The sequence below is a fragment of the Mobula birostris genome, chromosome 14, assembly GCF_030028105.1.
Source record: "Mobula birostris isolate sMobBir1 chromosome 14, sMobBir1.hap1, whole genome shotgun sequence".
Taxonomy (NCBI): domain Eukaryota; kingdom Metazoa; phylum Chordata; class Chondrichthyes; order Myliobatiformes; family Myliobatidae; genus Mobula; species Mobula birostris.
Window position 1 is genome coordinate 32913734 of NC_092383.1, and position 26527 is coordinate 32940260.

Below are 26527 nucleotides of genomic sequence, written 5' to 3' on the forward strand. Positions count from 1 at the left end.
CTGGTGAAATATAACTATTTCTCTCTCTACAAAATTCTTCAAAAGTTTTGACAAAATAACCAACTCATTGGGAGAGGATTAAAAATCTGATCAAGTTCAATTGTCTTTCAACCATACAGAAGTATACAGCTAAGTGAAATAGCGTTCCTCCAGGACACAGGTGTAAAACATAGTACCTACAATCCCACACAGCACATATAATTTTGATAGCAACATACAGTTACAATGTCAAAAAAACAAACAGTAACAAGATAACATCAGCAGAAGTCTTTGAGTGACACATCCGGAAGACTGATGTTACATGAATGTTATTCTAGGGCCACGTTTCTGCAAGAACAAGCACACTGCAGTTCCTCTTTCCAGTATGGTAGCCTGTCTAATTCCAGCACGGCACTAACTTTGCCACAGTGGAATGTAACGACAACCGCTTCTGGATTGAATCTTCTCCCTATACAACGCCCCTTAGTTACAGTCAGTCAGCTCCATTGGGCTGGTAGCATCATGTACTCACTCAGCAGTAAGCTCATGAAACAAGCTCTGTCGCAGGACTGTCCATGGTTTATCACTGCAAATATATGAGGCTGAAACTAACAGCATTATGAGGTTGGATTTATAGGCTCTAGAGATTTGTGGCTTCAGCTATCCAAGGAAGGAGTGAATGTTAGATTCAACTCTTAGTCCAAGTTTTATAGGTGGTGAGGAGGTGTTCACGTGTCAGAAAGTGGCCAGTTTTCTTCTTGTTTTTGTACTTTAGTGGTCATGCACATGGGACAGCCCAAGCTGCTGCCTGGGTGGTCTGAGCAGTGGTGGCATCGTTACTATCTACTGTCAACCCAAATCTGGATTCCACTGCAGGCCAGCCTGGAATATTTCATTACCGTAGGAATTCTTGATGAATCTGAATGTTGGAAGGAATAATGTTGTTATTCCCTGGAAATATGTTTAGTGGCATCTATTTGTTCAATGCTATCCCTCAATGATAGTCTGTGCTCTCATCTTTGCCCACTGGAAAACTCAACACCATCTTTGCATCAAGTATATGATAATACTTGTGTATATCATCAGATCAATGCCAACTCATAAGTGATCAATCCCATTAACCTTATTACCCTTCTTCTTATTTCCATCTAGCCCTACAATGCCCCATCTGGAGATTTTCCTTTTAAACCTCAGCTTTAAGGATTCCATAGATTCAAAGCCAATCCCTGAGGTTTAACCTGTGATTCAGACTGTAACTAACACATTACTGTAGTCTGTCTATATTTCTGGTAATAAGTAAAGGCATGGATCTGCACCTGGAAAGTCTTCACTCTGGGCGAGATTATATGGAAGACTGGCAGTTGCCTATGCTGCTAGTCTTCCTCTCCACGACACCAATGTTGTCCATGGGAAGGGCACTAAGGCCGATACAGCTTTGCACTGGTGTTGTCGCAGGGCAATGTGTGGTTAAGTGCCTCGTTCAAGGACACAACATGCTGCCTCGGCTGGGCCTCGAACTCATGACCTTCAGATTGCTAGTAGAATGCCTTAACCACTTGGTCACGTGCCCTGGTAAAAGACCAGAGTATCTCTCAGGTGGTATGAATGATTCCAAGCAACATAAAGAGCATGATAATTTTTATCAAACAATTATCACTGAATCCACATTTAAAACTGATTGCCTTCTGGTTAATGGATTGTAATTTGTGGGATCTAATGGAGTGTGAAGTGGCACCTGGGACATTTCACTGTTGAAGCAGACATTCAGCTGCAGTGAGATGGTGTGTGGCCTATCAGCGATGTCAGCAGAGCTTTACCAGGAGGGAATTCTCGGAGGTCAGCGGCTGTTATTTAAAAAGGGAGCTTGGAGAGTGTTTGTCTATTGTACGTGGCCTATCAGTGGTGTCAACACAGCTTTACCAGGAGGAATTTCTCGGAGGTCAGTGGTGGTTATTTAAAAAGGGAGCTTGAAGAGCGTTTGTCCATTGTATGTGGCCTATCAGTGGCATCATCAGAGCTTTAATAGGACCAATAGCAAAAGACGTTGGAGATATTGCAATGAGAGACGCAGAGATGGCAGAGGAACTGAATGTGTATTTTGCATCAGTCTTCACAGTGGAAGACATCTGCAGTATACTGGACATTCAAGAGTGTCAGAGAAGTGAAGTATGTGCAGTGAAAATTATGACTGAGAAGGTGTTCAGAAAGTTTAATGGTCTGAGGGTGGATACATCTCCTGGACCTGATGAAATGCACTCTCGGGTTCTGAGGGAAGTAGCTGGAGAGATTACAGAGGCATTAACAATGATCTTTCAAGAATCAATAGATTCGAGCATTGTACTGGATGAGTGGAAGGGTGGGAGGCAGCAGAAAGTAAACTGTAGACCTGTTAGCCTGACATCAGTGGTTGGGAAGTTGTTGGAATCTATTGTTAGGGATGAGATTATGGAATACTTAGAGGCACATGACAAGATAGGCCAAAACCAGCATGGTTTCCTAAAAGGAAAATCCTGCTTGACAAACTTACTGCAATTCTTTGAGGAAATTACAAGCATGTAGACAAAGGAGATGCAGTAGATGTGGTGTACTTGGATTTTCAGGCCTTTGACAAGGTGCCTCACATGAGGCTGCTTAGCAAGATAAGAGCCCATGGAATTACAGGGAAGTTACTAGCGTGGGTGGAGCATTGGCTGATCGGCAGAAAACAGAGAGTGGGAATAAAGGGATCCTGTTCTGGCTGGCTGCCAGTTACCAGTGTAGTTCCACAGGGGTCGGTGTTGGGACCGCTGCTTTTTACAATGTATGTCAATGATTTGGACTATTGGGATTAATGGATTTGTGGCTAAATTTGCCGATGATACAAAGATAGGTGGAGAAGCGGGTAGTGTTGAGGAAACAGAGAGCCTGCAGAGAGACTTAGATAGTTTAGGGGAATGGGCAAAGAAATGGCAAATGAAATATAGTGTTGGAAAATGTATGATCATGCACTTTGGTGGAAGAAATGAACAGGCCAGACTATTATTTAGATGGGGAGAGAATTTAAAATACAGAGATGCAGAAGGACTTGGGAGTCCTTGTGCAGGATACCCTAAAGGTTAACCTCCAGGTTGAGTCAGTGGTGAAGAAAGTGAATGCAATGTTGGCATTTTTTTCTAGAGGTATAGAATATAAGAGCGGGGATGTGATGTTGAGGCTCTATAGGGCACTGGTGAGACCACACTTGGAGTATTGTGTGCAGTTTTGGGCTCCTTATTTTAGAAAGGGTATACTGACATTGGAGAAGGTTCAGAGAAGGTTCACGAGAATGATTCCAGGAATAAAAGGAATGTATGAGGAACGTCTGGCAGCTCTTGGGCTGTATTCCCTGGAGTTCAGTAGAATGAGGTGGGATCTCATAGAAACAGTCCGAATGTTAAAAGGCCTGAACAGATTAGATATGGCAAAATTATTTCCCATGGTAGGGGATTCTAGGACAAAAGTGCACGACTTCAGGATTGAAGGACGTCCATTTAGAATAGAAAAGAGGAGAAATTACTTTAGTCAGAGGGTGGTAAATCTGTGGAATTTTTTGTCACGAGCAGCTGTGGAGGCCAAGTCATTGGGTGTATGTAAGGCAGAGATAGATAGGTCCTTGATTAGCCAAGGCATCAGAGGATATGGGGAGTGGGGATGGCCGGTAGAGTTGGATCAGCCCATGGTTGAACAGTGGAGCAGACTCAATGGGTCGAATGGCCTACTTCTGCTCCTATGTCTTATTGGTCTTATGGAGATGGTGGAAGATGTTCTGTAAATTAAAGCCCTATCAAAGTAAGCTTTGTGCACCAATCTTCTGTCATCCAGTGCTTTAAGTCAAGTCTAGTTCAAGCCTCTGATGAAGTACTAGTTTGAGTAGCAGTGACAGAAGCCAAACTGAGTGTTATTGGGCCAATTAATGGGGAATAGATTTGACCTTCAAACTTCTCGTATCGTTTTGCTAATGTTGAATTGGCTCCTTCAGTCTGTTTCCGTATTAAACTGGATAATGTCTGATCTATACCTCGAATGTACTTTATCAACCTTGCTCAATAGTTATCATTTAATATCCTTAAACTAAAAGAAAAATTATCAATCTTAATCTTGAGTTTACTCAGCATCCACAGGGGGTTTTCAGGTTTCCACAGGCATAACAGATTATTCTGCTATGTGATCTGGCATTAATTTTAAGATTATTCCTCTTCCTCCTGGATGCCCACAACAGAGGAAATTGGTTCTCTGCATCTTGCATCATTTATCATTTGCAATACCTTGAATGGATCACCCCTCAACCTTTTAAACAGGGGAAAACAGGTCTGGTTTATGCAAGTCCTAAAGCTCCAGTGAAGTTACGTTGTGTTCCTATTAATGTCAAAATATCTTTTCAAAGGCTCAGTGCAAGAACATGAAAACAGTACTCCAAATCAAGTGCACTTGCTCAGTTTTGAACTATGCATTATAATTCTCAATGAATCCATTATTTTTGTGGAACGTCATTCACTACAAGTTACTGTGACCTGGCAGTGTTTGTAATTAGTGAATATGGTGCATGGTAGCTGCAATAAGATCAAATCTGTAATCAATAAAAAAATCATTGTTTCAGCTGACAGTAAAATTAATTTATGGAGCAAGGTTATTATATTGATTCAAATGCATAAACAAAATGGGAAGATGGGGAGGCTTAAAAAAATTCTGCCTTCATCAAGGAATTTATCTTTGGTTGCAACCATCTGCTATTTTTTTTAATATCCTTGATTTTAGTCCAGAAAGAGTAGGGTGTCCTTTATTCTTAATCCCCTAGTCGGAGGGTTTATTTTAGTGATACAAAATGCCAATTAAACTGAGCATATTTCAATTTTATTCAATTCAATAAAAACTCCTGCTTATTGGATGTTCATAAAAGCAATTCCCCACTGTTTATTTTGTCAGAATAACAGATGCAGAAAACATTAGACAATATATTAATAACCAAGCACACAGTTAATTCCAAGGTCTGCTAGCTGGGAGCACAAGATCAAATCTAATTCAGCAAATCAGAAACTATAAACTAATTAAGCTGCAAACACAAACGTGGAGCACAGCAGACTTGCTTCAATATGAACTGTGACGCTGTCTGTGTGGAGTTTACATGTTCTACTTATCACTGCATGGGCTTTGTCCAGGTGCTCATGTTTCCTCCCTCGCTTGTCTGACAGGTTAATTGGTTTCTATTAATTAACTCAAGTGTAGGTGGATAGAAGGAAAATGACAATGGTATTAACGGATGTTTGAGTGAGAGGAGGGTGCAGGGAAATTGGATTGGACTGAGAACTAGCACTAACTTATTGGAATAAATTGCCCTCCTATGTTGTGGGTAAATGTACAGTGCCTTGTAAAAGTATTCAACCCCCAGCCCTTTGTTCACATAAGTGAATATTGCAGCCAGGGATTTTGATCAATTTAAATGAGAATTTTTATTTGTGAATCACATACTCCTTTTTTTACAGTGTAGCTCAAAAATTAGAGAAAATCGTAAAACGTGAAAAACCAAAGATTCAAAACCTGAAATGTCAGCAGTTCAAAGTATTCATTCGCCTTTGCTCAGTGTTTAGTTGCACCACTTCTCACAGCCATTACAGCCAAAAAATCCTACTTCAATATATAATAAATGTGGGGGCTGAATACTTTGTCAAGGCACTTACAGAGAGCTGGATGTCAATATTATACAGCAATGTAGTAAGTTGTATGTCTGGAGTAGAAAACAGCTTCTCAAATATGCTCCCCATTTGAAGTAGCTGCCTACATCTTTAAGCTGTGTAAAGCTGAAGCTTGTCCAGTCCCTTAATCCTACCTAAATGCTTCTCTCATAAGTTACCAAACTTGCACCGAGACAATAGTCTCCCAGACTTTACACACTTGCTGAAGATGCAGGATGATGGGAGTCTGAAATTCTGTTCTGTTCACTATAGTCATTGCATGCAATACTACTTCATAATTCTGAAACACATTGTAGTCAGTTGTTACAGGTACTCAACATGACCACAGTGTGACAAACAAGAGAACATCTGCAGATGCTGGAAATCAAATAATACACACCAGATGCTGGAGGAACTCCGCAGGAGGGCAGCATCTATGGAAGAGAGTAAACAGTCATTGTTTTGGGCCAAGACCCTTCATCAGGACTTTGCAACTCAGCCTGAGATGTCAACCGTTTACTTTTTACCATAGATGCTGCCTGGCCTGCTGTGATACTTTATGTGTATGACCATTGTGTGATCAGCTTGTAAGGGCTTAGCTTATTGGCTGTGGACAACTGAATCCCTGTCACATTTTGCCTTATTACAGCAGAGCACAAAAAGGGAAGTGCAAAATCTTGGGTTACGTCTATGTGTTGGGAAGTTTTGGGGGGTAGGAAGTGTGATGATTGGAGAATTGATCAGTAGTGGTGTCCCGGTCAGTGTCTGTGGAGAGCAGAGATACAGGATGATTTTGAGGTCCTGTTGGGATCTAGAGCAGAGTGTTGTATAGGGGGCAAGGAGAGTGTGTGTGCATGATTGGACTTGGGTGAAGGGTAGAGTGAGGTGTTGAGTAGTTCAGCTGATCAGAAATCGGTGCCTTGTAGTGGGATCTCCATTGAAAACTACAATGCATTTAACTATCTGAAACCATGGGTTCCGAAATCAGATCGGTCAGGGATACTGGAAGAGATGGGTAAGTACAGGTGTCACCTGCCTTTTGAACGTTTGCTTTATGAAACCTCACTGTTACGAAAGACCTAAATTAGTACCCTGTTTTCGCTTTCAGAAGGTATTTTCACTGTTATGAAAAAAATCAGCGCGTGATGAAAAATCAGTGCGCGATAAAAGGCAGTGTGCCGCACGCCCCGAGCAACCGCTCTTCCCCGGATTCGGAACTGCATTCTCGCCAGCATTGCTTAAACACGTGCCTGTGAGCAGCCGTTTGCAAGATGAGTTCTAAGGTATCGGAAAAGCCTGAAAGAGTTCATAAGGGTGTTACACTTAGCGTAAGACTAGACGTAATTAAGCATTTCGATCGTGGTGAATGAAGTAAGGACAAAGTGAGTTTGGCTTGTGGAAGCTGATGAAGATGATGTTGAAGAGGTTTTGGCATCCCGTGACCATGAACTGATAGATGAAGAACTGATGCAATTGTGAGAAGAAAGGATAACAACCGAAACCGAATTCTTTAGCGAAATGAATGTGAAGCAATTGCGTGAGATTTTTGCTGCAATGATAAAGTACGACTTTAATTTTGAAAGGGTACGTCGGTTTAGGGGATATTTGCAGGATGGTTTGAGTGCTTACAAAGAACTGTATGATAGAAATATGTGCAAGGCTTAGCAGTCAAGCAAGCCTTCCACATCAGCCACAGCAGACGACGAACCTCGACCTTCGATATCGAGGCAGGCAGTCATAGGAGAAGATGAGCTGCCTGCTCTAATGGAAACAGATAACGAGGTGACACCCCAGTGTCCCACCACCCCAACCCCCGAGCCACGGACAGATACCGATTCACGGAGAATGCAGCGGTAGCCGGGAGGCACCCAGCACATCTTTAAGAAAAAAGCCGAAATAAACAAGCTAATTGATTAGGTGCCGCCCAACACGTAATTGTCGGCCCAGATCAGAGACGATGCAATCGGAAATCGGCACTGATCTGGGCCAACAATTACGTGCCGAGCGGCACCTAATTAATTAGCATATTTATTACGGCTTTTTTCTTAAAGATGTGGTGGATGCGTCCCGGCTACCACTGTACCACTGCATGCTTCGCGGCAATGTATCGGTCGGCAGCCTGGAGGGTGGGGGCCACTGCACCACCCCAACTGCGACGACTCAGCCTAACACACCATCACCAGTGTGCTTGGCACTGAACCAATTCCGGTAAATGATACTACACTGTACATACATTATTTCTACTTTATATCGGCTGTGTATTTTTACTTGTTATTTGGTATGATTTGGCAGCTTCATAGCTTAAAGGTTACTGGAGAGTGCTTGCGCCGTGTTGCGCTTGCGTGAGATTTTCTGCCGACGACGCTTGCGTGAGATTTTCGCTACGGAGAACAGTGCAGTAATGATTGTGGAAAAGTATTTCTACTTTATATAGGCTGTGTATTTATCATATCATTCCTGCTTTTACTATATGTTACTGTTATTTTAGGTTTTATGTGTTATTTGGCATGATTTGGTAGATTATTTTTGGGTTTGCGAACGCTCACAAAATTTTCCCATATAACTAAGTGGCAATTGCTTCTTCGCTTTACGACATTTCGGCTTACAAACCGTTTCATAAGAACGCTCTGCCTTCGGATGGCAGGGGAAACCTGTAGTATATCACAGCAACTCAATAAACCTGTTGTCACACCTAGTCCATCCTCTCTCATTTGTGTTGATGAGAAGAATAGAAGTAACTACGTTCGACATCTTGATCTAGCTTTGTGACCAAACCTGTCAATCAAAGACATTGATGTTCTAATCTACAGCTGAACTCAATCCTTTGAACTCATTCCTTTCAAAGATTCTGGCTGATTATATCCTCTAGTCATAGAAAAATACATTTCAAAATATGATTTTAAAATCTATTTAGTGGTCTTTAATGTGACAGTATGGGGAGTATCATCTTAAGACTTCCACCAGTAGTTAATTTTTTAAAAATCTGTTATATTCATCTGTGTTGTGAAGACCAGTCAAGCCCCTAACTGAAATAAGCACAGATTAATATAGCAGCAGACATTTATTACATTAAAAAGCACAGTATCTCAGTGCTAATGCTCTCTTTGAACCACCATAAAACCTTTATTTATGTTACATTATTAGCTAATAATGAGAATTGAATATGAAATACCTAAAGCCCCATTGTAATTTTGCACCCCAAATACTTTGTATTCTTTGTTTGATATACTTGTATGTGTAACATTATTATATATGTTTTGTATTTGGTAGTGTTCAGTTTTTGATTCAATAATCCAGTATTAATGTTGATAGTTTCCTCATCAGTATCTCCGGCCCTTTAGTTTTCCTGAGCTCTGCTTTCTATCCCATCATAATCAAAGCAGGACATTTGCCCCTCGATTCTGCTGCACCATTCAACAAGATCATGGCTCTATTTTTATGTCAATATTTTTTTCTTGCCCTATTCCCATATCCTTCGTTCTTTGATTTTTCTGATATCCAGACTCAATGCCTCCACTCCCTCTGGGGTAGAAAGTTAAGATACAGCCTTTGAATGAAAAAAAAATCTCATTTCAACCCTGACTGGCCTATTCCTTATTTTGAAATTAAAATTCCCAATTTCAGATTCTTCATCCTAGGAAGCACTCTCTTCTGTCAAGCCACTACACATTTTATATAGTGAGAGTTCCCTCATTTTTCTAAGCTTTAGAGAATTGAAGTCTAGTGTACTTAATCACTGTTCATGTGACACAAAGCTTTCCAGGAGTCAATCTGGCATATCTTTGTTTCACTGCACCTGCAACACTTATTTTGAAGGTGAGGAGTCTAAAATTACACACATTTTTTTCATGAACTGATCTGCACAGTTCAGTTCAAGCCGAGAAAATGAGGGTGGCTGGAGAATGAGAAGAAAAAAAAGTGAGCCAAAAAAAGATCAAGAATTAGAAGTTCATTTGAATATTGATGGTTAAGATGCAATTCGTCAAATGAGGGAATCTTGATTATGTAAGAAGAAGTGCTATAATATAGTCTTTGGATGCTTGTACTGGAAAGGAAAATCAGGACCTTGAATCCACAGATGGTAAAATTTTAAATCCTTTTCTGTGAAGAAGTAAAGTTAACACGATTTATTACTCTGCAAAGTAACAACATTTTATTCCTTAATTACATTAGGTCAAAATATCTACTTCTCTCTCAGGGGATGATATGTACGTAGGCAGATCCTTCTTAATATGATATATTAATACTGTAAGCAGTTATTATTTTACTTTAGTATTATGCAAGCCATGTGTTTTGCAGGACTGATAATATCACTGGAACAATACACCAACATGCTGATAAACTAGAGACAGCCATTTGCAACATTTGTAAGATATCTGTATTTTCACTTATCTACCATTTTTATGCTCGTATTGACCAATGTATTCTAAATAAATGTGTCGCTCAAGAAGGGATATTCTGTTTATGGTAAAATAATAAAATTGATTAAAAAGTAATATTGTATAGATAATTAAATAACTTTAAACAGATTTACCTGAGGAAGTGAGTAAAAGTGGAACTAAAGCAGATGTTTTGTGTAGAAAAAGACAGGCACAAACAATGAGTTGAATGAAATAGAATACAATATGCTGGAAGTACTCAGCAGGTCAGGCAATGACTGTGGAAAGGAAAAAAAAGAATTAACAAAGTAGTCTTTGTCTGCTTCTCTTTCCACTGGCGTTTCTAGCATTGTCTGCTTTTCCTTTGTATTTCCAGCATTTACTGTTCATTTGTTTTTCATATTTTATGAAGTGAATATCCTGTTTTTTGTTTATATTAGTTTTAGTTTGTATAGCAGATCAAACAACAAAAATAGTAGTTTACACAAAATGCTGAAGAAACTCACCAATTCAGGCAACGTCTGTGGAGAGGAATAAACAATCGATGTTTCAGGGTCTTGCCCTGAAATGTAAACTGTTTATTCCTCTCAGCTGATGCTGCCTGACTTGCTGAGTTCCCTCAGCATTTTCTATATGTTGCTCAATATTTCCAGCATCTGCCAAATCTCTTGTGTTTAAAAATAGTAGTTGTATTTTTTGTGTTATTTAGTTTGATGTGTGTGTCATTAAGATTAATATGGAGATAACTTCTGCTTTTGTAGTCTATGATTAAAATACTGTTTTGACAATCTGATAGAAATCTGATCATCTGTTAAAAGAGTAAAGTGGAAATAACTCAAAGATAAGACATGTTTCCCAGCTGAGAGAGGACTTCTCAATCCATTATCAGTTCTGTAGGGATATAGAAACATTTGGTCTCTTGATCACCACCCTACACAGATATTCTCTTTGTTTGCTCCTTCCCTCCTTCCCTGCAGGCTTGTCCTCTAATGAGTCCTGATTTCAGATTATTAACCTGCAATGTTAACTCTGCTTCTTTCATCATAGATGCTGCCTAACCTGATGAGTATTTCCAGCAATTCCTTTTTTTTTCCCATCCCTGCTTGCTAAAGCCCAAACCTAACGTTATCTTTCATCTCCAACCAAGGTTGTCTTTAATTCCAACCAAGGAATCTGTTATTGTTTAACACACTGAGACTAAATACAAAATCTCTGACACGCCTCCGAGCGTGATCCCACCACAAACATTAGACAATCGTTTCTCAGATTGCCTTTGAGACTATTCCATCTGGATATCTTCTTTCCACAAACACAGACCTTCAAATCCAGATCATTCCAATTACACCACTTCTTCAGTATCTGCCAGTAATGCAGGCTGATAAACCCACTGTTCTGGCCCTCAGACTTTATTTACTACTATGCTCCTGTATTATCTCTGACCTCCATTATCCTACCTCCCTACATTTTTTATTCTTTCTATGCATTCTATGTCTATTCCATCATTCAGATCATTAACATGTAATGTGAAAATTAATAATCCAAACACTTACCCCTGCAGAACATGAGAAGTCAACAGAAAACTACTTTTATTCCCACTGTTTGCCTTCTGCCAGTCAGCCAATCTTCTGTCCAGACTAGTACCCTTCCTGTAATATCATGGACTTTTATCTTGTTTAGCAGCCTCGTGTGCAGCATCTTATCAAAGGCCTTCTCAAAATATAAGTTATAAAGCATCCACTGACTCTTCTTTGTCAATGCTGCCTGTTATTTCCTCAAAAAATTCCATCAGGTTTGTCAGGCAAGATTTCCCCTTAAGGAAACAAATTTAGGAAGTGCGCAGAGCTGGTTAGAACTTTATGTGGAGCCTGTCAGGACTTTGTGCAGAGCTTGAGATCAGTGGGACAATTACTTGTGGGAGAGTATGCAAGAGATTTAAAAAGTGAGTGGGGCCTGCTGGGATTTTCTGCTGAGCTTGAAATCGTTTGGGTTACTTGGCACCTGGCAAGTGCCACTAAAGTGACGTTTAACTGGAGCGGCTATTATTGGTGTGGGAACAGAGGCTATGGGTGAAGAGGATTCAGCAAGAGAGGCGGAGGCCAGTTTTCTCTTTCTTTCTTTATTAGTGCCTAGCTAGAATAGTGAGAATGGATCCCAGGTCAGTGGTGTGCTCCTCTTTCAAGATATGGGAGGTCTGGTAGATCTCCAGTCTCGCTAATAGCTATGTTTGCGTTAAGTGTATGTAGGTAAGCTCTTTACAGACCATGTTAGGGAATTGGAGCTTATGACATTCAGTTCATTCAGGAGAATGGGGAGGTGATAGATAAGAGCTACAGGGAGGAAATCATACCTAAGTTACAGGTTTCTGTCAGGAAAAGGAAGGCGATTAGGCAGTTAGTGCAGACTACCTCTGTGGCTGTTCCCTTTAATGTCAAGTATGCTGCTTTGGAAATTTTTGGGTGGGGGGGGTGGAACGACCTACCAGAATATGTTCCCTCTAAATTTTTTTTTACAGCTGTATACCCCAATCATTGTTCTGAAAAGGAAATTTTTAGATGGCCTGAAAACTGCGACACACTTTAATTAAACATGATATGAAAGAAAATTCCAGCTGCATGGCAACAAAAGCAATGTGTGTGGGAGCATTTCATTTACTGCGGGGCCGTGCACCCGTGCAGCTTAGAGTCAACAGTGCTACCAAAGTAAAGTCGTAGCATAGGTCTTTGGTACTGAATGTGTCTCAGAAGGGAAGTGGGAAAGAAGAGGAGAGAGCTGGTGATATGAGATTCAAGAGTTAGGGAAATAAACAGGAGATTCTGTGTGCATGAAAGAGACTCCAGGATGGTATGTTGCCTCCTGGTTGCCAAAGTCATAGATGTCCCAGATGGGTTCAACACCATCTTAAAGGGGGGGGGGGGGGGCGGGTGAGCGGCCAGAACTTGTGATACTTATTGGTACCAACGGAAAAGGGATGAAGGCTTGTAGAGAGCATACAGGTAGATGGGCAGGAAACTGAAAAGCAGGACCACAAGGGTAATCATCTCTGGATTTCTGCCTGTGCCACACACCAATGAGTAAAAGAATAGGACGATATGTCAGTTCAATGTGTTTGAAGAACTGGTGTGGGGGGGGCAGGGTTTCATGTTTGTGGATTATTGGAATCTCTTCTGGGGAAGGCATGGCCGGTACAAATGGGATGAAGGACATCTGAGTTCAAGAGGGAAGCGATACCCCTGTGGGCAACTTTGCTGTTGTTATTGGGGAGGGTTTAAACTGGTTTAGCAGTGGGATGGGAACCAGAGCGAGAGGTTAAAGGGAAAATAGATCAGCCATGATGAAATGGTGGAGCAGATCCAATGGGCCAAATGGCCTAATTCTCCTCCTGTGTCTTATGATCTCTGGTCAGCTGGTAGATCTCTTCATGGATGAGCATTTCAGAGACAATGACCACAACACTATAACCTTTACCATAATCTTCGACAGGGTTATGAGGTGATGGTATGGCAAAGTATTTAATTGGTGGAGTGCAAATTATGATGCTATTTGACAGGAAGCTGTGAGTGCAAAATTGGGAACAGATGTACTCAGTGAAATACACAATGGAAATATGGAGGTTGTTTAAGGAGCACTTTTGGATAAGTTTGTCCCGTTAAGGCAGGGAGAAGATGATAGGATGAAGTAACCATGGATGACAGGAGATCTGGAATGTCTAGTCAAGAGGAAAAAAAATGCATACTTAAGGTTTAGGTTGCAAAGATCAGACAGGGCTCCAGGGAGAAGCAAGGTGGTCAGAAAGCAGCTGAGGAATGACTTAAGAGGGCTAGAAGGGGGCATGAGAAGGCCTTGGCGAGTAGGATTCAGGAAACCCCCAAGGTGTTCTGAACATATGTGAAAAACAGGAAGATGACAAAAGTGATGGGAGTATCCATCAGGGATAGAAGAATAAATATAAGCCCGGAGTTGGAAGAGGTAGAGGAGGTCAGTAATGAAAACTATGCTTCAGTACTTACCAGTGAGAGTGACCATGACAAATGTGAGGACAGCTTAAAACAGGCTGATATGCTGGAACAGCACACACAATATTCTGGAGGAACTCAGCAAGTCAGGCAGCATCTATGGAAATGAATAAACAGCCAACATCTTGGGCTGAGATCTTCCTTCAGGACTTTTTTAAGGTATGCTGGAAGCTTTGAAAAACCTGAGGTTACATAACCTGAGTTTACTACGGGAAGTCGGGGAAGAGATTTCTGTGCTTTTTCTAATAATTTTTGTGTCCTTACTGGCCACAGAAATAATATCAGAATATTGGAGTGTGGTGAATGTTATTTCTTTGTTCAAGAAAGGTAATAGGGATATTTCTAGGCCTTATAGACCAGTGAGTCTTACTTCTATGGTGAGCAAATTATTGGAGAGGATTTTCAGAGTAAAGGTTTAAGAGTATTTGGAGAATCATAGTCTTATTAGGGATAGCAATGGTGAGATGCATCCTGGGATGTTCTGGGGCACATCATCAGTGACGTAAATTAGGATCATCGGGTGTTTTGGGTCTTTCAACGTCAGACACTGTGGCCCAGATGACCCAGCCAGAGTTGATCAGGCCCTGGCTTGCGTCCCAGCATTTCTGGTCCACGGATCACACCTCTTGATCCTTGACCATCTGAAGGCTCGCTCAGCAGCTTCAGTGATTGTCCTGATGGCTCTTCTCATTGCAGCCATCGTAATGCCAAGGAGAGAGTAGGTTCTATGAAGAAAGCATCCAGTAAGACCTCTACACGTCATTTCTATAGGCTCACACGTGCTCTCTGTCTTTGGCACCACTCTGCCAGCTCCTGTTATTTGGCCTTCTTATGCTCGAACACCCCCTCAGACAACATTGTGAGGAGAAGGTCGTACTTCACACTCCTGATTGAATTCTGTGTGGAAGTGACATTGATGAAGGTAGAGCAGTGGATGTGGTGTACTTTCGTAAGGCAGTTGACAAGATTCCCCATAAGACTATATAATCTAGGAGCAGAATTAGGCTATTTGGATTCTCCTCCACTATTGTATCATGGCTAATTTAACATCCCTTTCAATTCCATTCTCCTGCCTTCTCCTGTAGCCTTTGACAGCCTTACTAATCAAAAGCCTATCAATCTCCGCTTTAAATATATCCAATCACAAACAAGAGAAACTCTCTAGATGCTGGAAATCTAAAGCAACACACAGAGAATGTGGAGGAACTCAGCAAGCCAAGCAACATCAATGGAAAAGAGTACAGTCGACGTTTCGGGCTGAGATCATTCAGCAGGACTGGAAAAGAAAAAGATGAGGGGTCAGAGTTAGAAGGTGGGGGAAGAGGAGGAAGAAACACAAGGGATATATCCAATGACTTGGCCTCCACAGATGTCCGTGACAGTGGCTTCCACAGATTCACCCCACTCTGGTTAAATAAATTCCTTCTCATCACTGTTTGAAAGGGACATCCTTGTATTCTGAGGCTGTGCAGTCTAGTCCTAGACTCCACCACTGTTGGAAACATCATCTCCACATCCACTCTACAAAGGCCTTTCAATATTTGATAGTTTTTAATGAGGTCATCCCTTATTTTTCTAAGCCCCAGTGAGTATAGGCCCAGATCCATAAAGTGTTCCTCGTACATTAACCCTTTCATTCCTGGGATCATTCTTATGAACCTTCTCTGGACTGTCTCGAGTGCCAGCATGTCCTTAGTAGGCTCATTTAGCATCAGGAGGCATGGGAAGCAGGGAAGCTTGACTGTGGGGATTCATAATTGGCTTGCTGACAGAAGGCAGGATGAATAGACGGAACATATTCTTCCTGGAGGTCGGTGACCAGTGGTGTTCTGCAGGGATCTGTGCTGAGACCATTGCTCGTTGTGATTTTTATAAATGTCTTGGATGAGGAAGTGGAAGGGTGGGTTAGTAAGTTTGCAGACAGCACAAAGCTTGGTGGAGTTCTGGATAATGTGGAAGTTTTTTTCACAGGTTACAACAGGACATTGATAGGATGCAGAGCTAAATTGAGAAGTGGCAGATGGTGTTCAATCCAGAAAAGTGTGAAGTGATACAGTTTGGAATGTCGAACTTGCAGGCAGAGTACAAGGTTAATGGAAGGATTCGTAGAAGTCATAGAGACCCATAGATCTATATCCATAGATCCCTCAAGATTACCACGCAAATTGATGCGGGGGGGGGAGGGTAAGAAGGTGTGCTGTGTGTTGGCCTTCATTAGTTAGGAGATTGAGTTCAAGAGCTGCAAGGTAATATAGCCCTGTCAAACTCCAGCTAGACCACACTTGGAATATTGTGTTCAATTCAGGTCTCCGCACCTTAGGAAGGGTGTAGAAGCTTTAGAGAGAGTACAAAGGAGATTTACCGCGATGCTGCCTGAATTAGAGCGGTTGAATGAGCTAGGGCTTTTCTCTTTGGAGCGATGAGGAACAGCTTCAGTGTTTTGGAACTGCTTTTTTCAAGGAAGTAGTTAAAAAGGTATAAAAAGACTACCATTTAACTACGTAACAAATTATGTATTTAAATGAAGTACAGAACACTATCAATACTACTACAGTATGCAAAGCTGTGTACTATTTCCCTATAGTTATCGACGGAGGAATTCTTTTGATTGACTGTAAATGAACAAAATCAAGGTTAGCACTAAATGTAGATAATGGACTGCCTTCAAACATTTTTCAAAAATTTCATCATCTATATCTTCATTCTCATTGTAACATACAGATTCTTTGTCAATATATTCAATTTCTTCATATTTTCTAACTTGTTGAAGTAGTGAAATTCTCTTATTTCTGACATCTCCAAGTGCGAATACTTGAAACTGTAGTGAGCAAAACAATTCTGAACTGTCTTACTGCTTACTTCTCGCCAACTATCAGTGACAAAAATCACCACTTTTTTAACACAAGCACTGATACTATTTAAAATTATTCGCTCCAAGCACAGTGTAATATCTAACATCCAAGTAAGTCCATATGTCTGATGCTAGTTAGAAAATTTCCAGCTGCAGTCTTCCACCCTAACTAACCAATGGCCCGATTACCCGGAATTGTGTGTGTGTGTGTGTGTGTGTGTGTGTGGTTGGGGAGGCATCCAGTGATGACAAGAAACCTGTGTGGGAGAGCTTTTAAAGTGGAAAAGCCACTCTCTTGACCCCTGAAGTCCAGGTCCAGTGGTATGAACAAGAGTGATAACTCCTTGCATGCTGAGATGCTGAGATGACCGTGACTTCTTTTGTGCCTCGTCATGCTCTTTGCTCTCCATGGAGTGTTGCAGAGCTGCTTTCATGGCTGTTGGTTCTCACTGTAGATCTCATCTGTCCTTCTGCTGGAGCTGATTTTGGATGCTGGGACAGGTATGTCCCTATCCCTGTTTCACCAGATTTTGCGGTTGTCGGCTAACCTCACTTGGTTTAGACCACCTATTGAAGAGGCGTACTGGGGTGTGGCTACTATCGCACACGAACAGCCACTTGGAGCAACAGCTGAGAACTGACTGTCTGGTGTGAACCAAAGGTGTGCAAGTTGTCCCATAATGGACACGACAAGTTCCTTCACCAGAGGTGCTACTCCTCCCTGGAGTAGTGCACGCACACGTACGTACACACACACACACACACACACTCTCTCTCTCTCACTCACACACATGAATTCCCCTTTTAAAACTGCAGGGTGAATTCTACAATATTATAGTCCATAACTCCTAAGGGTTTCTTTACCTTAAGCTCCCTAAATCAAATCTAATTCTTTACACAAACACCCAATCCAGAATTGTCCTTTCCCTAGTGCGCTCAACCACAAGCTACTTTAAAAAGCCATTTGTTAGACAGTCTACAAGTTCCTTATCCTGGATGGGCATACTACTCCCCACCTAGTTACCATCTGGTCAATTCATCTATGAACCTCAATTCCTCATGGTCCTTGGCCATACCACATGAAAGATGTCTTTAGATGATCACAGTCTTTCCCATTTGCCTATTCTTCCCCATTTATCTTTCACTCCCATTTTTGTACTTCTATTGAGAGGGCATCAACCTAAAACGTTATTTTTTTTCTCTATCAAACAGAAACAGGCCCTTTGGCCCATCGAGTCTGTGCTGTCCTGTTACTCTGCCTAGCCCATCAATCCACACATGTACCTTAGACCAATATTCCCCTCCCAATCATGTACTTATTAAAAATTTTCTTAAATGTTGCAGTCAAACCCACATCCATCACTTCTGCTGGCAGCGCATTCCACACTTGATTGTCACCCTCTGAGCGAAGGAGTTCCTCGTCAAAAAACATTTAGTTTTTCTCTCTCTGTGAATTTCATTTGACCAACTGACTATTCTGACTGTTTCTACCATTTTCCATTTATTTTCTCAAACTCCACAATATTCTGGTTTTGCCTTGGGCAAACGTCTTGCTGTTAGTTTCTAGTTTCGAGATCACATCAGTTTGATGAAGTCAATCAAGTCTGTGATTTCTGGGTCAATTGCTTCAACTACCTGAGAGTGAGACTGTTATCTACTGTCTAAAGAGGAAGAAATGCTTATTCCAAAATGAAGTTCACTTCATAAAAATTGTTTTAAGTGGTAAATGGGTTATTACATGGAGATGGACGCAATATTTTGTCAAATATTTTCTCAATCTTTGTGAATAAATCTGGTTGGATCAGCTGTCCTTCCATTAACTTAAGTACTTGGAGCACATTAATCACCTACAAAGACTGTTCACATTGCTACACAGGCAAAGTGTGTGCATGTGAAGAATCCATACAAAGGAAATAAGATCATGATAATAAGTTTTTAAAAAAAAATCACGTTAACTAGTGGAGAATTTTTTGTCACTACGCTGGATAATAACTCTTGTTGTCCTTTAAACAATACAATATGATTCATGTCAGATTCACATTATTAGACAAAAGGTTGGTTTGACGATGCTTTGAATTTATAGTCAGTTTTCCTGATTGGACGCAGACTGTACTAACTCACTTAACAACTCCAGACTTCAATTAGTAAGAGGCACAGTTAGTTCAGTGAAACTTCTGACGGGCTTTTTAAATGAAGAAAATGGCCTTCCTCAGAAATCTGAGCTAAGACAGCATGTTCATGTTGAAATCAATTTTTTTTTGCATTTGTGTTGATCTTAACAACAGCATTAACCATGTTTATATAGATTGTAAGTTACTTTGAGCAATGTTATTGTTCTTATCACTTAACACGTAAGGCTCAAACTAGCAATAAGTGATATTACGGTATGTGCATGCAATGTCTATGTATCAAATTCTTTGTCCCACTTTCTTGAGGAAAGAAAATGAATTGGTGCCTCCATCAGTGTAATTTGATGCAAACGTGTCGGGTTCTCAAACCATAACATCTCACGGTAATTTGAAGTATTATATGACATGCTGTGTTGTTAAAAATGTCCAAGCCTTTAAAGGTATCGGTTTGCTTTGTTAATCCCAGATGTGCAGAAAGAATATATTTGATATTGTTAACAAATCCTTTGGATGTATCAAGGGTTTTCATATCAAATGAATTACCTTATGAAGCATCATTGTGATGTCAACAAATACTGAAGCCAATTTCTGCAAAGTAGAGGCAGAGAGAACTTGCCAATTCATCTGCTTTTGATTGAATGAAGAAGCTGAAAGGCATAATTGGAAAAACTCCTGCTTGCTCAACTTGCACTGTGGGATCCTTCATATCTACCTATACTGGCAGTTAGTAGCTTGCTTTATAGATCAAACTAATGGCTCCAAATAATTTTACCGATGACATTGTAGCGATAACAATCCCCCAGTTTAGGATTCACCCAACAATCCAGTTAATGCTGTTAGGTCCTGGAGATTATTTCAAACTGAGCCAAGCTGGCGCTTGGGTAATCATCAACATACTTTTGAGTTTGAGTTCAGCAATCCAGCCACATTTATCAAAATAGGCATAAATTGCCAGCAATTGGTTCTGTGACTTGGACCACCCCATAAATTTATATAGCCTTACACGAAGATGAAGGCTTTTGCAGCAGAAGAATTTATTTTATACTGTATATCTGATGCAGGTTACTTGCTTTTTTTTAAACAAAGCTGTGAAGTTTTCCAGAAGTTAAGCTGTGCGTTAAAAATTCCAACCTCGTTAGTTGTCCAATAACATGAGTCGAGCTGTGACAGAGTGAATCCGGCATTAGAATGTAAAGGCTAACTTAAAAATAAACGTAATTCCTGAAGCCTGAGTTGTGTACTGTCGGCTTCAGCCTTCTCTTGACTGTGATGTTGTTGTTGGCAGGTGGTGGGCTGTGATCGGCAACTTGGGAGTAAAGCCAAGGAAGACAACTGTGGAGTTTGTGCAGGCACTGGCTCAACATGCAGGCTTGTTCGAGGACAGTCCAAATCACACGCCTCTCCTGAAAAATGTGCGTCTCTCATTTTGTTGCTGACGTTTTTATGTTACCTGTCTATAACTGAACGTTTATTCTGCAACCTCTATTAGAACAGAACATGAGATTTATTCTAAATGGAGAATTATTAATAATATTCTTAGTATTTTTTCAGCTTGTGTTTTACCTCGAATTGGAATCATGGAGTCATGGAAGCCAGCCTTTCACCTCACTGAGTATGTGCTGACTATCAGCAATGCATCTACAGTACATTAATTCTACAAACGTACATTCATTCCTTTCTCTCTGTACTCCCCTCATTTTTATCAGCTTCCCACAGATTTTGTCACCAACTCACAAGAGACAATTTACAATGGCCTGTAACCTACCCACCTGCATGTCATTTGGAGGTGGGGAAAAACAGGGGCACAAAATGAAACTCACCTAGTCGCGAGGAGAATGTGTATAATTCTATACAGACTGCTCCCAGGGAGCGGATTGAATCCAGATCTCTGCTGCTGAGAGGCAGTGGCTCTTACTACTTAGTGTAATAATTAACAGCATACAATAGGAAAACCCAACTTTGATTCTTTCTGGTTTGGAGAGCACAGCCTAAGATAGGAGAAGCAAGTTTAGAATAGGAGAAGCAGGCAATGAGTGCTGTCTTTCAATTGGCCATAGCAGACTACTCCAGAATTGAATGATTCCTGTCATAAAAGTATGTGTTTACAGATTGGGTAACAGAAAGATCCAGTTGATTTATGATGGTCTCCCTAGCAAAAATAATAATGAAAAAAGCTACTAAAAACTATAAAATATTAAAAGACAGTTGTTGCAATGTAATTGCACCATGGTATAAGAGTCAGTGTCTGCAGAGAAGAATAAGGGGAAAAAAGAGTCATTATGAGAAGTGCAGAATTCAAAATCAGGGTTAATATCATTGACCTACATTGTGAAATTTGTTGTTTTGCGGCAGCGGTACTATAAAATACGTAACAAAAAAAGCGATAAATGACAATAAGTAAACATAAAGTAGTGCCAAAAAGGGAGCAAAAAAATTAGTGAGGTGATGTTCATGGGTTACTCCATTGTCCATTCAGAAATCTGATGGCGTAGGGGAAGAAGCTGTTCCTGAAACATTGAGTGTGTGTCTTCAGGCTCCTGTACTTTTTCCCTGATGGTAGCGATAAGGAGGGGGCCTGTCCTGGGTGATGGGTGTCCTGAACGATGGATACCGCCATTTTTGAGGCATCACCTTTTGAAGATTTCCTCAATGGAACTGGCTGAGTTTGCAACCTTCTGCAGCTTTTTCTGACCCTATACAGTGGCCCCTCCGTACCAGGCAATGATGTTGCAGAGGGAGGTACAGAGGTTTTGAAGTTTGTTGATTAGTACTGAGGGTGTGATGGTGTTGAATGCTGAGTTGTAATCAATAAACAGCAGCCTGTCGTAGAATTTGCTGTTATCCAGGTGACCAAGGCAGAGTGGAGAGCCAGTGAGATTGTATCAGCTGAAGACCTATTGTAGCAGCAGGCAAATTGGGTTGGTCCAGGTCGTTGCTCAGGCAGGATTTGATTCTGGCCATAATCAACTTCTCAAAGCACTTCATCACAGTAGTGTGAGTGCCACTGGGCGATAGTCGTTGAGAAAGCCCACCCTGCTCTTGTTTTCCTTTGCTAATTCATCAATCATGAAGTTATACCTCCATCCTATATTTCCAGAGTTAGACAGCCTGGGACTCTCAAAACTGAATTTAAAATTCTGTAGGGATATTGATTTGCACTTGGATTAACTTCAGCAATGTCTTAGGTTTTTGAACGCCCATATTTTTTGTACATCCCTGTGTATATAGGGAACGAAAAAGATGATAGTGCTGTCCACATCCAGCTGCTATAGTTTTATTTTTACTTACTCATTGATTGTTTAATCGATTGATTGAGATGCAGCGCAGAGTAATCCCCCAATTGAATCCTAGCCTAATCATGGAACAATTTACAATGACCGATTAACCTCCCAACCAGCACATCTCTGAACTGTGGGAGGGAACTGGAGCGCCCAGAGGAAACCAACAGAGTCACGGGGAGAAAGTGCAAACTCCTTACAGGCGGTGGCAGGATTTTTTATGGTTAATTGGGTTGTTACCATCCCATGTGCAAAGGTACAGTGAAAATTTTGGTTTGCATTCAATCCATACAGATCATTTCACTACAACAGTGCGTTGAGGTAGCACAAATGAAAACAATAACAGAGCAGAATAATGTGTTACAGTTACAGAGAAAATACAGTACAGGCAGACAAGAAGGTGCAAGGTTAGAATGAAGTTGATTGTTCAGGAGTCCACCTGGTCTTTTATAAACTTTGCAAGGTGTATTAAACTGAGAGCAACCCATTGTTTTACTTAAAATTAGGAAACTGCACTAATTGCTCACATCCATAAGAATAAGAAAAGGCAGCGTAGTAGTTAAACAAAGAAAGAAATGGACAAACACTTCCTTTTATCTCATTCCAAAAATCGATTTTCAATATTGAAAGAAAGTTAGAGTTCATTGGCATGCAGGACAGAAATGATTGTAAGAAAGCGAAACAAGTATGGATACTGGTTGCAGCTGACAGGTCTGCTGGTCTCTCACTGATCAACCTTGGAAGACCTCAGGAAGGGACGCTACATTGTATTGAGTGGCAAAGGTTGACCTGAGTGGCATAGAGAAGGATTGAAAGGATATTTCTCTTGTAGAGATTGTAATGGATGTGCTAGGGTAGTTTGAAGGATGACATGCGGTTGAAGAGGTGAAGGGGTAGGAGCCGTGAGAGGAAAAGCACTATGGGAGGAGATTGGAGCTAGAGAGAGACACTGAGGGTCCCATTTTGCTTGTGGTCCGTGCCCCATATGGGGTTGAATTCCTTGCCATATCAGACAGTCAAGAAGAAGAAAGATAAAATTGAATATGGAAAGTAAGCAAATCCTCTTTATAGGAAAATGAGAAAAGTGAAAAATACCAAATAAAAGGGTTTTGCTGATAGAGAATGAGGGAGAAAGAGCAAACAGAATTATCAGATGTTGCTCAGATTATTGTAGCTTCCAAATACTGCAATACAATGGGATGAGAGATTGACTGACTCTAAAATAAAATATTAAATGGCAACGCACACAAAATACTGGAGGAACTCTTCAATTAATTCTTCAATAAATTATCATACTGTGTCTTTACTAATTGTAATGTCACCCTAATGATTTAAGTTTAATTATTGTAAAATGGCAGAGCACTGCTCAGTAGATGAGCTTGGAGACCATTAGCAGAGAAGCACATATCCCAGAGAATGCTATACTATAGAAAACAATTGAATCAAACAATCATAAGTACTTTTTATTGCTTCTGGCTGACATTTTCTAGGGAACAGATGCATATAAAAGATAAAATTTATAATTCCACAGACCTACCCCTAATTTGCTGGATAGAAATATACTTATTAAAAGGCTGAGACTTTACTGCAGCTCTTAAGGTGCTCCTAATGTGACTGTTGTCCTGCACTCTAACGTAGCCCCAAGCCTTTTATCAAGAAAGTTAAGGACGTACTTCTTTACCTGCCTGGAATCCTTTGTTCTGTTTTCCCCACCGAAATTTACCTGAACTTTCTCAATCACTCCCATATTCTTCCAGCCCTGATCAGTTTAATTTCTGGTCCAACAGGCAATTCCTTGTACCACAAATGTTTTACATTATAATTGCAGTTTCTCAGTCAAATTAACACCACCTGAAGCTCTTTGCCCGTAAGCTTCAAAACTTCAGCAAATATGTGAATGAAGTATTACAGATTTAGAATGGAACCTGGCTCTTTTTTGTCATCTACCTGACCATTACATCACTCTTCCAGGCTGTCAAGGAAACCATGTTGCATTTATTACTTGAATCATATTTCCAAAGTAACTTCTGATTCATTAAAGTGACATTGATGTGTTTTCGTTGTAAATTCCAGAATAGTTACAGTATTCAAAATATATTTACAATATACCTTGATTCTTGGGTGAAATTCTGAATGGTTTTATGAATCTAATTAATCACTTAATATAATCCTGAAGTTTTGGCAGGGACTAGTGCTAAATAACATCACCCTTTCCAGAGAAAACATGCAATGTGGCTTACATATATTATTTATTGACTTAAGTATGGGTTGTTCTATAGAGTATTGTGCTTAAAATTCATGATTTGATCTTCTATAGGAATATGTTTGATCAGTCCTTTTCTAATGTTATGGGGCAAAAGAAAAACCTATTAAAATAGGTTATCAGTGCATTCACTGAGCTCTCCTATATTCGTCAATACTGACTTAGTTAATCTGATTTGGGTTGACAGGAGAAATATGATAATTTATCTCTTTGTCATACTTTGCAGAAAGTGGAAAATAAGGACAAAAGAACAGCCAAGAATCCTATTTCTGATGCACTAGTTATTTCTGATGCAAATAACCATGATAGATAAACCCAAAATTAGTTTGGAACCTAAGAATGAGTCAGTACCTTAATGAGGCAAAAAACGATGAACTGGAGAGTAAATAAAGAACATAGATCAATAGAAAATACTGTACCTTTTGTTCTTAAAAATTAGTACAAATATTTAATGTATTATGTAGTTTCTCGACAAAAGATTTAAGCTGCTTCGTGCCTCTGTAAAAAATAAGAGGGAGGAATATCACTTAGTGAAGAAAGTATGTGTATTGAATACCATGCAGCATAATTTCCAGCCAAATTTAATGTGATCCGAGTTACTATTTTTTAAATCAACTTGCAAATAAAAAATGTAAATAATGACCACCAAACACTGTGGAGGTAAACTTAAAGAGTTGGAGCAGCAGTTAAGAAGAAGGCTATCAGGGACCTGAAAGACATGCGATTGTAGTCAATTTTGCAAACAAAATAAAAATGACATTTTCCATTTACGAGATCAGTAAAATATAGTCATTATGCTGCATAAGACTGAAGTTTAGCCTGAAGCAATTTCTACTCGAGTGCTGCAATAGATTCTCTGTCTGTTGGTTTTATCCAAATGATTAACAGGGTCCTATATTTAAGTGCTATCTACAGGTATTTCTTCTTTTTGCACTGCATGTGCAATACAATTGTACATAGAGCAGTGAGTCCATTTCTGCCCATCTGTTGTAGCCACGTCAGTGGTTTGCATTCCCTGTGTGAAGTGGCGAGTTGTGCACTATTCTGCATGGATTTCAAACAGGCATGACAGAGCAATCAACAGCAAAGCACATTGATTCCAGAAATGCCAAGTGTAGAATGATTTCCAAGCTGTTTTAAATTTACAGTGTAATTTTATGATACTTTGGCATTAATTGGCTCTGTTGCCAGTATCATATTTCTGCCAGCAAACAGCAAAGATGAATATAGACTGTGTTTTACTTAAGTGACACCAATATAATGATTAAGAACTTAATTATATGATCACACACTAAAATGTAATTCATTTTTATGAATTTTTAATCATATTACTAATGGTTGACTACTTTCAAGCATATTAAGAACATTCTTCTTTGGATGTTTAAAGACCTAAATGTTTTAAAATCATTTTCAAGATGTAATGTAAGCCGTATTTCCATAAAAATGTGCCATGTATTTCTAACCTCCTGGTATGGAATTTGGCGCAATCTCAGTTTTGCTAAGTACTGTGATGAGTGAAAGCAGAAATGGCAACATCAGCACTTAATATCAAAGGTAATAACTAGAAGGAACAGCAGGAATTTGGCAACATACTTTTTTTCTCATTTCCAAGACCTTGGAAGCAAAAGTGAAGTTGAAACTTGTTTATATATTTATTTGCTTATATTTAGAGTTCTGGCACAGTAAACAAGCCCTTCTGATCCAATGAACCAATCCCACCCAATTACATACACCTTTGTGACCAATGAACCTACCAACCCATCCGTCTTTGGAATGTAGGAGGAAACTGAAGCACCTGGGGGAAACTCACACAGTCACGGGGAAAATGTACAAACTCCTTACAGACGTTGGCAGCATTGGTCCTGAGTCACTGGCACTGTAATAGCATTACGCTGTAACCACTTCCTTTTCTCCAAAATCAAGAAATGAAAAGATGTATGTTTTATGA

General features: G+C 40.2%; 1 protein-coding gene across 8 annotated transcripts in view; it reads left to right on the forward strand.

Moving 5' to 3' along the window:
* adamtsl3 (ADAMTS-like 3) overlaps positions 1–26527 on the forward strand; it is a 776875-nt gene that overhangs the window by 439487 nt on the left and 310861 nt on the right. For all 8 annotated transcript variants that reach the window (XM_072278334.1, XM_072278335.1, XM_072278336.1 and 5 more), the window contains one exon: positions 20324–20450. In XM_072278334.1, the coding sequence (XP_072134435.1) occupies positions 20324–20450 (127 nt within the window). The remainder of the gene's footprint in view (positions 1–20323; positions 20451–26527) is intronic.